Source organism: Myxocyprinus asiaticus, chromosome 7 (assembly GCF_019703515.2).
Source record: "Myxocyprinus asiaticus isolate MX2 ecotype Aquarium Trade chromosome 7, UBuf_Myxa_2, whole genome shotgun sequence".
Taxonomy (NCBI): domain Eukaryota; kingdom Metazoa; phylum Chordata; class Actinopteri; order Cypriniformes; family Catostomidae; genus Myxocyprinus; species Myxocyprinus asiaticus.
Genome location: NC_059350.1, coordinates 55329435 through 55341416, shown reverse-complemented (window position 1 = coordinate 55341416; position 11982 = coordinate 55329435). Strand labels below are relative to the sequence as shown.

At 39.3% G+C, this 11982-nt stretch overlaps 3 protein-coding genes across 6 annotated transcripts in view; 1 reads left to right on the top strand and 2 right to left on the bottom strand.

Annotated features, from left to right (window-relative positions):
- Positions 1-211: 211 nt before the first annotated feature.
- Positions 212-8028, bottom strand: creg1 (cellular repressor of E1A-stimulated genes 1). The gene is made up of 4 exons (XM_051702113.1): positions 7700-8028; positions 5277-5396; positions 3673-3871; positions 212-716 (listed from the first exon to the last, which is right to left on the bottom strand). Exons 1-4 carry the CDS (start codon positions 7967-7969, stop codon positions 700-702), a joined length of 606 nt encoding a protein of 201 aa, XP_051558073.1. The 5' UTR covers positions 7970-8028; the 3' UTR covers positions 212-699.
- Positions 8029-8365: 337 nt separating this feature from the next.
- On the top strand, positions 8366-9575 carry LOC127443475 (histone H2A, sperm). The gene is made up of 2 exons (XM_051702119.1): positions 8366-8429; positions 8869-9575. Exon 2 carries the CDS (start codon positions 8878-8880, stop codon positions 9295-9297), a length of 420 nt encoding a protein of 139 aa, XP_051558079.1. The 5' UTR covers positions 8366-8429; positions 8869-8877; the 3' UTR covers positions 9298-9575.
- Positions 9576-11156: 1581 nt separating this feature from the next.
- setdb2 (SET domain bifurcated histone lysine methyltransferase 2) overlaps positions 11157-11982 on the bottom strand; it is a 13847-nt gene continuing 13021 nt past the window's right edge. For 3 of the 4 annotated variants that reach the window (XM_051702048.1, XM_051702047.1, XM_051702046.1), the window contains one exon: positions 11157-11456. In XM_051702048.1, the coding sequence (XP_051558008.1) occupies positions 11339-11456 (118 nt within the window). In that variant the 3' untranslated portion in view covers positions 11157-11338. The remainder of the gene's footprint in view (positions 11457-11982) is intronic. The other variant, XM_051702049.1, reaches the window with a different exon arrangement.

The following is an 11982-nucleotide window of genomic DNA, read 5'->3' as shown; positions in this document are numbered from 1 at the left end:
AGATGCCAACCGAGTGAAAGATGCCCGTCAGTGAGTTGGTGGCCTTCATTTGGTGCTTCATATATGTTTGGTCAGGTCAAAAGTGAAAACTCTGATATTTTTAAGCAGTCGTTTCAGTTCAGATATCAAACTAAAGTCACTTTTGAGCTCAAAGCTGCTTCTTTTATCAGCAGTTCAAAAAGAAGCAAAAAAGTCAAAACATTTTCAATGATTTGAATCAGAATAAATATTTATTTCACACACTCAACACACTTTTATAGCTCTCTAATCTTAGCGTTTAAAAGAAGTACAAACTTATTAAGGGATGAAGACTTCAACGGTGTGTACAAACTGAAACTAGGGGTTCAATATAAATGTACTGAACCTGATAGATGAAATCACTGAAAAAATAAACACTTTGGCAATTTTGAGCAGAAATGAAAAATGCTAAAATTGCATTTCCACTGTTAGAATCGCTTGTGCAAACTGCAAAAATGATTATTTTACAAAATGCTTCCAGAAGCATATTGATCAACAGAATCTCTTTACATTAATGTTTCGTTTAATTAATGTTCTGTATTCTGATATATTATATGAGCACACAAAAACACACTTCAGTGTCTGTAAACAAGCTGAACGGTTATAAAATGAACACACAGCGTTGAACATTCATTTATTCATCAGAGGCTCTTAAATGACGATGATTTTCTCTTCATCAGATTATTGTGAGTCATTTCCTGTTGAAACAAACACACCAAAGCTGCAGTTAGAGCTCAATGATATATCAAACATTTATGATATATTCAACATTAAAAGCAATATAAAACTAACAAACACTGGAAATACAAACATGTCACAAGACTCTTATTTCAGCTTCATAAGTTCAATTCATTTCTTTCAAAACTGATTCAATGACTCATAATGTTCTAAAGACAACATTAAATAATTGGCTTTTATATTGTCATTGTCCTAAAGCCAAAACAAACTCAAATATTATCTGAAAAACAATCCCTAGAAAGATACAACATAAATAAAAAGGCAAGTAAGAGATGAACGTAGAAGAAAATAAAGTGCTTTTTAGATAAAGAGTGGATAAGCTATTTACAGTATCTGACAATCCCAAAAGTATGAAAAATAGATGAAACACAAGGTATGAGGATTGTAATATTGGTACTGATTATATAAGCAACACACAAGTTTAATAATCTTACAGTATATACTGTATATTAAGTTGCATCCCCTTTCAGAATTTATACAAATATAAGCGATAAAAGATCATATTGTTTAGTCCTGCCCTTGAAAAGCTACATAACAAATATCCTACAAGAAACAATAAAATCATTATACACAAATCATCTTGTTCAAAAGTTTACATCCCATTGGCTCTTAATATGTTGTGTTGTCTTCATGAATTGAATATTTGCACCGTTTGTAATAGTCCCTCAATTATTCTCAAGTGTCAAAAGATGAATCTCAATATTATACAGTATAGTCACTGTTGGGAAGATGTCAAATGCGTAGAAGATGATGGTCGATTTATAGTTAATTAGTAACACACTTTGTTAAAACTCAGAAATTATAATAGCCACAATATGTAGAAGGGTTTGCGCTGCTAAGAACATGTAATATTGAATTTTTATTCTGTCTCGTTCTCACGTTAATGTGGAAAAAACAGCATTAACGAACGTGACGGTTGTGAAAGCGGCACTTACCTATTGGGTACATGATGAGGGAAACCATCCAAAACACTTTGAAACCTGCAGACTTTGACTTCTGAGATATCGTTATGATATCCATTAATGCTCTATGATTGATTGAATTAAGATTGAAATGACAATATGTCTTTGTGCGATTACTAAATATTAAAAGGCTGCGTTTCTGCATTCAGCGTTGTGTGAGCATGCGGCGCCCTCTAACGGTCTTGACAGCATTATCTATTGTCAGGTCTTGACCGCATAACGGTTCCATATCAATTCGCCAAATTATTTCAAAGAGCCGTACAGGCCACCACAACAAAATAACCAATTAAAACAAAGACATTGGTTAAAGTCATCGGTTAAGAATGACAAACAACTTCTTTAATATCCTAAATTTATCTCAATTTCAATTGAAAAGCTCCCTCATCTCCCCCACACTTACACACACTCACACGCTCACACGCTCGCTCACACACACGCGCTCGCTCACACACACGTGCTCGCTCACACGCTCACACACACGCTCACACACACGCACGCTCACACACGCTCACACAAACGCTCACACAAACGCTCACACAAACGTACGCTCACGCACGCACATACGCTCATGCACGCACGCACGCACACACACACACTCACGCGCGCTCACACGCGCTCGCACGTATGCTCACGCACGCACGCTCACACACGCACGCACACACACACGCTCACGTGCACACACGCGCTCACACGCACACACGCGCTCACACGCGCTCACACGCACACACGCGCTCACACGCACACACAGACACGCTCACACGCACACACAGACACGCTCACACAAAAACACACACACACACTCACACTACACACACACACACTCACACTACACACAAACACACACACTCACACTCACAAACTACCTTTTTACTTCAATGCCAAAAAGCAGCGCATCTTTGTTGCTAGTTCTAAAGTGACGTTTTCGAACTAGCAATGAAGGCTTGAGCTGTATCAAATTTAGATACACAATCAATACAACAGTTTCTATATTATCTGAAATATCTGTGGGAAACACCCTCATGCTCCCCCTCTCACATACACACTCCCACACACGTGGACACACATAAATTATACGTGTTACGCACACACTTACTTGAGTGAAAAACTGTCAGTGCACATCTGCATCTCAGTGGGGTTAAAACAGTTGTTCAGGTTTACATCGGAAATATGGCGACACTCACTGCTGCTGAGAAACTGCTTAAACTTACATATTGGCGATTTTGAAGCGATGTTACATCTGACGAGAACTGCAACAAATAAAGGTAATCCCACAGACGATCTCTCTCAGTTTCTGAGTTTCTCTCTTTCGATCCCTCAAAAACAAACTCACACATACACTCACTAACACACACACACACACACACATACACACACGCACTACCTCATTACTCCAGTAAGTGCTCCAGTAAAGCAGTGCAAGCCTCGCGATCCTCCGATACTAGTTCTAAAGTGACGTTTTCAGCGAAGGCTTCAGCTGTATCAGAGCAAGACGCTGAATCCGTGGCGAAAGAAAGTAGTTCCGATCACAAGAGCGTTTTAGGGGCGAAAATCAGAAAATGTCGAGATAAAACCCTGAACGAGGTCTTAAGGTGTGGTAACCGTGGTATAAGCAGAATAATTGACGACGGACCGTTGAATTATTGAAAAATAAAACACACCCGAGGTGCAACGGTCACGACGCGCGGGTGTGCTTTATTTTTCAATAATTCAACAGTCCGTCATCAATTATTCCTTACACAATCACTGTCTACAATAATCACATTTCTCATGATTTCAGAATCAAATTGTTATTGTCTGAAATGTTTCAGATCCCATCACGACACCTGTCCTAAAGGATGTTTGATTAAAATGATGCTTCCTCTGATATATACATCAAATATTCTCAAAGAGATATTATGAAATATTATTGTAGCTGTATCCCTCATGCAGCAGTGAAGTAAACACGGTAACTCACCGCGGTGTTTTCTGTACGGTGTGGCTCTGTAATATTCTTCAGGCGACACAGTTTTCACTCCACCAAAGTAATCGAGAACCCACACCTGAGTGATGTTCATCTTGGCAAAGAACCAGTTATGATCAGTGGGCCAGTCGATCATCTCTGGATGTCTGCTGAAGAGAGACACTTTAGCATCAGACGCCTCTGAGCCATTCACCTGCACAACAACAACAACAACAACAACAACACACCTTCATTACTCACAGCTGCTCACATACCTCATATCAAGAACAACAATTCACTGTACAATAAAAACATAATGTCACTTTTAGAACTCAAAGGTTCCTCTCCAGTCCAAAAGAGTTTTATTGAAACTAAGTGTGTGAAAGTGTGTGTAGTGTGTATAGTGTGAGTGTGAGAGAGTGTGTGTGTGTATTTGTGTGTGTGTGTAGTGTGTGTGTGTGTGTGTGTGTGTGTGTGTGTGTGTGTGTGTGAGAGTAGTGTGTGTGTGTGTAGCGTGTGTGTGTGTGTGAGTAGCGTGTGTGTGTAGCGTGTGTGTGTGAGTGAGTGTGAGTAGTGTGTGTGTATGAGTGTGAGTGTGTGTGTGTGTGAGTAGTGTGTGTGTGTGTGTGTGAGAGAGTAGTGTGTGTGTGTGTGTGTGAGAGAGTAGTGTGTGTGTATGAGTGTGAATGTGTGTGTGTGTAGTGTGAGTGTGTGTTTGTATCAGTGTGTGTGTGTGTGTGTGTGTGTAAGTGAGTGTGAGTAGAGTGTGTGTATGAGTGTGTGTGTGTGTGTGTGTGTAGTGTGTGTGTGAGTGTGTGTGTGTGTGTGTGTCTGAGTTTGTGTGTGTGAGTATGTGTGAGTAGTGTGTGTGTGTGTGTGTGTGTGTATGTGTGTGTGAGAGTGTGTGTGTGTGTGTGTGAGTTTGTGTGTGTGTGTGAGTATGTGTGAGTAGTGTGTGTGTGTGTGTTTGTGTGTGTGTGTGTAGTGTGTGTGTGTAGTGTGTGTGTGTGTGTGAGTGTGTGTGTGTGTTTGTGTGTGTTTGAGTTTGTGTGTAGTGTGTGTGTGTGTGTGTGTGTTTGAGTTTGTGTGTAGTGTGTGTGTGAGTTTGTGTGTGTGAGTATGTGTGAGTAGTGTGTGTGTGTGTGTGAGTAGTGTGTGTGTGTGTCTGTGTGTGAGTGTGTGTGTGTGTGTGTGTGTGTGTGTAGCACCTACTGCTCCGCAGATTCTTCTGAAGAATCACTACGTTAAGTTTATTTTCAACAAGAAATCATTTCTGATCATTTCAGTCTGATGAATCTCTGACAATATAAACAGCTGCACAGAGGCTGTAAAAACTATACTGGATCTGACAGCAAACCCGCAGCTCATGTGTGAACGCAGAAAAACTCTGCTTCTCATTTAAAATGAAGACGACGTTCACATAGAAAGAAACAGAAGCACAAAATTGGCCAGTTTAATTTTAAGGGTCAGAGAGAGAGTGGAAAACTAAAGTTTTAGTGTTTAGAATAAAAAAACTAAAGTTATTAGAAAAAAAGCTCTTTTAGTGCTGCTGATTATGAAAGCATGAATGTGTTTTATACTGAACTACATTCGAATCTGTTTGTAATAAAGTTTCATACCTCCACAACAGATCCAGACAGAATGATGTGAGCACACAGAGGACTCTGAGGATCAAAGCCGTGATGTTTACAGTAACCTGTCTGAGCGAGAGACACGGAGAGAGACGCCTGAGGATTCACCTGTCAATCACAAACACAACTCATGATGTCATTGCTTCAATCAACTTTATTTCCTTCTAGACCCCCTGCAGTGAAAGACACTTTTGATTTGTTCTTCCAAAACACTAAATAGTAACACAAACTAGCACAACACTTCACTAAACAACTGAGAAGCTCAAACTCACACAAATGTCACATATAGTACTGTAGGTCCCTTTTTTTCCACAACAAAAGTGTGTAGGCACCTATGAACTGTTTCTGGTGGTTTTCCTGTCTTAAAACTTTTCATTTTGGGGCTCTGGGTATCTCAGTGAGTATTGACACTGACTATCACCCCTGGAATCATGAGTTCGAATCCAGGGAGTGCTGAGTGACTCCAGCCAGGTCTCCTAAGCAACCAAATTGGCCCGGTTGCTAGGGAGGGTAGAGTCACATGGGGTAACCTCCTCGTGGTCACTATAATGTGGTTCTCGCTCTCGGTGGGGCGTGTGGTGAGTTGTGCGTGGATGCTGCGGAGAATAGCGTGAAGCCTCCACACGCGCTACATCTCCGCGGTAACGCACTCAACAAGTCATGTGATAAGATGCGCGGATTGACGGTCTCAGACGCGGAGGCAACTGAGATTCGTCCTCCACCACCCGGATTGAGGCGAGTCACTACGCCACCATGAGGACTTAGAGCGCATTGGGAATTGGGCATTCCAAATTGGAGAGAAAAAAAAACTTTTCATTTTGAGGTAATTTGACTGAACATTTAATAACTTTTAAAATGAGACTCCCTGAAATAATTATTTTGAGACAAAATACTAATTTGTCATTTTCAGTGATTAAAACAAAAGTTTTTCAATTACTGTCTAATGAGTGAAAGAATAATATTTGGGGTAAAAAGAGTGTTTCTTTTTAAATAAGGATTATAATCATTTGTTACATAAAAAAGCCTCTTGCTGTCTCAAAAGTATTTGCATGAGTTGAAAAATGGTGTCTTATAACTATTATATTACTGTAACCCCCCAGGGGCCTTTTCCCTCAAGTGTGGCCCCCTTGCCACTTGATTTTTTGCCACTTGATCAAACCTTTTTTTTTTAACAATTTGAATTATTTCTTATCAGACAAATTATGCTGCTCCATTAATATTCAATAAACAATGTATTTTTAAATCTTAATAAACTAAATAAACACTCACACACACAAACACACACTCACAAACTCACTCACAAACACACGCACTCACTCACACACACACACACAAACACACACACACACACATATACAAAAATACAAACACACACACACACACATATACAAAAATACAAACACACACACAACACGCACACACAAACACACACACACACACATATACACACACACAAACACACACACACGCGCACACACACACACACACACACACATACACAAACACACACACACATATACAAAAATACAAACACACACACAACACGCACACACAAACACACACACACACACATATACACACACACACAAACACACACGCACGCGCACACACACACACACACACATACACACATACACAAACACATACACACATACACACACACAATCTTCAGTGACTGTTGCAGCTGATAACGGTAAAAGTGCTGTGTCACTCTTGTAATGTATGTTTGCTGACTCATGCTGTGTATGTTACATAAAGCAGAAGTTACATAAAGCTACTGTAATTGTAATGTTTCAATAATTACATTTAAATACATCATAGTTCTTGCATAGTAATTACATGTAAAAGCATGAATTGCCCTCATTAATATGGTTAAATCAATGTATTGAATTTGTTATGCAAAATATTAAACTAAACACATTTAGAAACTATAATGGATTATTTAATGAATCCAAGTCATTTTGAATAAGGATGTGAACTATATTTATCTGCAGCATTACTTTACAGTTAGTGTTACTATAGTAAAACCCATGGGGCGATGGTCAAAAACTGTCAAAAACAAACAAAGAAGAAATCATATTTTACATATAGAAAATGAAGCCTATTTTTAGGGTAATTAAGATTTTTGAAATTGTGACATTATTTTCATGACAGTTTTCACCCCTTATTCTCATAAACGCAATGTGAAGAGAAAAAAAGATTTAAATGATAAAGTATGTATAGTATATATACTTCATGTTCTTCATTGGTACTGGCTTTTCTTTAAAGTGAATATGACCAGGATATTAAAATACCCAATGGCAAAGTGTATTTATATAAGAGTTAGTATGTACTGTAATCCTATATGTACATTATTGCACTACAGTTAGTGTTTCTATAGTAAAAACATGGTGAACTTTATTTCGATATACCTGTAAATCCTGCACTGATATCTCCATGTGCGTCAGGTACATGTACGGTGTACCGGTCCCGTTCCCCGCGGGTCCGTCGCTGATGGAGAACACGTTGGAGAACGGCTGACCTTTGACCGGGTCATGAGTGGAGATCGTCGCCATTGAAGCCCAATCACACTTATTGATGACGAACCGAGCCATGCGCGCGACCTCCTCATGCGGCGGAATCAACGCGTCGCTCTGAACGCGTATGAACGCCAGACAGAACGCGATCAACACGCGAGTCATGACTGATTATTACTGCACATAAACACACATGAACCATATATGATCACAGTCACATGATCACAGTAGCGGTCATGTGACATCAACAGCACACGTGGTTAAAGCACGATTCAAAACAAACAATAAAAGCATCATAAAATAAATATATAATAAAGTACATATATATATATATATATATATATATGCAGTATTTATTGCATATATATATATATATATATATATATATATATATATATATATATATATATATATGTTGTAAATAGTCTTGAAATTCGTCAAGCTCTTGTAAAGTGTGTTGTCAGTAATTGCGCAATTTACTAATTGGTTAAAACATCTGATTGGTCACAAGACACCTTTACACACCTGAATTTCAATTTATTTCAATTAAGGATCTACTATAAAAAGGCGACGGTCATAAACAACAACTGAACAGTTTCTGTGCTTTGTTTGTAGCTGATAACTGGTGAGTTTTAATTGTTTTAAGTGTGTTAATGATTATTATATAAACAACTTTTGAGTTGTGCTCATTTGCACAATTTCGTTGAGCTTTTATTTGTATATGTAGTCTCTATAAGTACTCTGATAGATGTCCTTAAGGATGAACTGTTTTTGGTTCCTGATGCCACTGAAGTTTTAATCTGTGACCAATCATAAGTGTCCAATAACAGGGTGGTTAATGAGATTGAAGGGTCACATGATCATCTAAAAACTACTCAATGGCTGCCCCCATGAGGGGACCCTCTCCATGTAGAATAAAACTGCCCTTATAAAGGTTACATAATGACTGGAGTATTCTGTAAGGGGAGAACCTTGTAATGAATCAGGTGAAGTGAGTGCTGTTGCTTTGCATTTTTCTGCGAGTAGTTAAATGTCTGCTGCTGCCTGTATAAATTCTCTTACAGTTGTTAATCATGTCTGGTCGTGGAAAGAAAATGGTGGCGACCGCTGCAAAGACTAAAACATCAGTGTCTCGATCGACACGTGCGGGCCTTCAGTTCCCAGTAGGCCGCATCGCACGTCTCCTGCGGAAGGGAAACTACGCAGCGCGTATCGGCTCTGGCGCAGCGGTCTATCTGACGGCGGTAATTGAGTATCTATGCGCAGAGGTGCTGGAGCTGGCGGGCAACGCAAGCCGTGACAACAAGAAAATGCGTATTGCACCGCGTCACATCCAGCTGGCGGTGCGTAATGATGAGGAGCTGAACACGCTGCTTGGAGGTGTCACAATATCTGAAGGAGGCGTTCTGCCCAACATCCAAGCACAACTGCTGCCCAAGAAGACCAAAGCTGCCAGCAACACCAGCAAAGACGTCCAGTCACAAGACTTCTAAATAAAACTCTTTTTATTGTTTTAGCACTTTAACATGATTAATAAAACTCCCTTTTCTTAATGTCTGTGTGCTTTTGGTGTTTACTAATCCTGAAGTCTGGTGTTCTGATTAAGTAGAAACTTTTACAGAGAAGTGTATGTGAAGAATTCATGGTACAAAGACTGCATTTATCAGTTACAAATGGCTTTATACCACAGCTGCATTTATTCTGATGCTTCTAGATGTTGGTGCTGCCTTTGACATGGATTCACAATTCTATTGGCTAGGTTTTAGAATTGTTGGCATTTGTGGACTGGCATTGCTTCGATCATATCAGACCTTACACTTGTGTAAACATCCAGATTAGGAGTGCCGCAGGGCTCCGTGTTAGGTCCTCAGATTAAAATGCTGCCAACATTTTATTTTTTTTTAACCATAGCTTCTATTACACAAACAATATTGCCATTGTTATATAGCCAGTGGGGAACTGGCTGAGCCTGGTTTCCCCCAAAGGTTGTGCATTAACATCTTTGCCACTGTTGGCTTGCTCACTGGGAGCCTAAAGACAATTAAGGCTAATATCTTCCTGTAAAGATATGAGCTGTCCCAGAGACACCCTAGCATGAGACGGAGCACTTCTATTGAAATATTTCAGTTTATGTTCCCTAACATAAAACCAATGTCACCTAACAATAATTGATTTCCAGTGTTTTAAAATATCAATCAGGATGAAATTTCAGTGCACCATTTTTTAATTCAGTAATATGAGAACTGATCAGGGGTCTGAACACTTTTTCAAGGCCCTGTATATAAAAAGCAAAATTTTAATGTCCAAGTTTTGGATTTTATTTACTCACCTTTAAGCCATCCCAGATGTGTATGTCTTTCCTTCTTCAGCAGAACTGAAATGAAGATTTTTATAAGCACATTTCAGCTGTTTGTCCATACAATGAAAGCAAATGTGAAACACTTCCTGCTTCCAGTCGACCCATCACGGAGCTGTTGCATGACGCTGCTGGCCGGTCCAAAAGGCATATTTACTCCAGTCGATTAATGAATGTCTTCTGAAGAAAATCGATATGTGTAAGAAACAAGTCGACAATTAAAACGTTTTTAACTTTAAATTGTTGCTTCTGCCCACCGCTGCATTGCTGTTTGAAATGAACAAACTCTCACGTGAGGTTCGTTCCTCTGTTGTAAACGAAGCACACGCTTCCAACTTCTCAGATGAATGCGCAATTGCACTTACGTCATGCAACAGTTCCGTGATGGGTCGACTGGAAGCAGGAAGTGTTTCTTACACAAACATATCGATTTACTTCAAAAGACATTAATTGATCGACTGGAGTCGTGTGGATTACTTTTATGCTGCCTAAATGTGACTTTTGGACCATCAAACAGCCAGCAGTGTCATGCCACACATTTGCTTTCATTGTATGGACAAACAGCTGAAATGTGCTTATAAAATGTGCTTATTAAGCTCCGTGGCTCCCGGCTGCAGGTGGTGGCCCAGTTGCGGCATCCACCACCTGACGTTTGTAGGAGCATATGTAAACACGTCCGTGTAGCACATGGTCATAGAGTAACTACGTTCTGCCTCCAGAGACTGATTTTGCCAGTTTATATCGAAGTGTATTACATGTTTATAAAAGCTTCCAGCACAATTACGATCATCATCTAGAGATATAGATATATCCATTACAAAGAATAATTCAACTAAGGTGTTTACAGGCATGTGTCAGATGTCATGATATTGGCTTTATCAGGTTAACACATGATAGATACGATCAGAATAAGATCAAATTCAGATAACTGTGGGAATATTCTTGTGCATGTAATTGCACTGCTCATTTACACATTTGCTTTTCACTTTTACAAAAAGTACTCAACCAATAGTTATTTCTTTGTATGTTTTTAATTTAACTTGTTTGAATTTTATTTCAATATCTCTGTTTCAGATCAAACAAACCAAAAGAGCCCCCTAGAGAGCAGTTGAATATGTCAAAGTTGAACAAATGCACAGAATTGAACAGGATCACCACATCAAACGCTGTGACACGGTTCAGATGAGAACCTCCTGACAGTTCCTGTTCCCACAGCGACAGGGCAGCTCATGATCAGGTTCACTTCCTGCTTTGTAAGAGTAGTTCCAGGTCAGTTCAGTTCCAGCTTTAATCATCCTGAGAAATGAAATCATCACATATAATAATGATAAAGTGCATGTGTGTTTCTGATCACGTGCTTCAGTTCTCTGTGCGGTTACTCAGGTGCAACTCTGACCTACTTCCTGTCATGAAACACGCTGGTGAAGTTTGTGTCCCTGTTACATTTGATCATATTTCTGTCATTCTAAAGGAGGTTCCCAGTCATAACTTATCAAGAACTCCAGCTCATATCACTTCAAAACAAGAAAAGAAGCCTATTTTTAGGACCAGTACGATTTTCGGCATTGTCCTGTGATGTCACACTATACAGATAAATAATATTGGCATAAATATATTTATGGTAAAGTCAGAGGAGGACTGTCTCTCTCCCAGTGGAGTCTGGTTCCTCTCCAATAAATAACATCTTTTGAGTTGTTTTCTTGACACATGCAGTCACTGTTGTCTCGCTCGCTGGGGTTTGAAGATATTAAGACATGATTTTCCCCTAAACAAATCGGTTTACTGCAGACATTAAGACATTAAAGCATGACCTTCTGTAAAA

Excerpts from the sequence above, each read along its gene's own strand:
- creg1 (XM_051702113.1), bottom strand. The coding sequence starts at position 7,969 with ATGACTCGCGTGTTGATCGCGTTCTGTCTGGCGTTCATACGCGTTCAG. Across the intron at positions 5,397-7,699 it reads TATCAGTGCAGGATTTACAG|GTGAATCCTCAGGCGTCTCT; the intron begins GTATATCGAAAT and ends TGTGATTGACAG. Across the intron at positions 3,872-5,276 it reads TGTCTGGATCTGTTGTGGAG|GTGAATGGCTCAGAGGCGTC; the intron begins GTATGAAACTTT and ends GTTGTTGTGCAG.
- LOC127443475 (XM_051702119.1), top strand. The coding sequence starts at position 8,878 with ATGTCTGGTCGTGGAAAGAAAATGGTGGCGACCGCTGCAAAGACTAAA.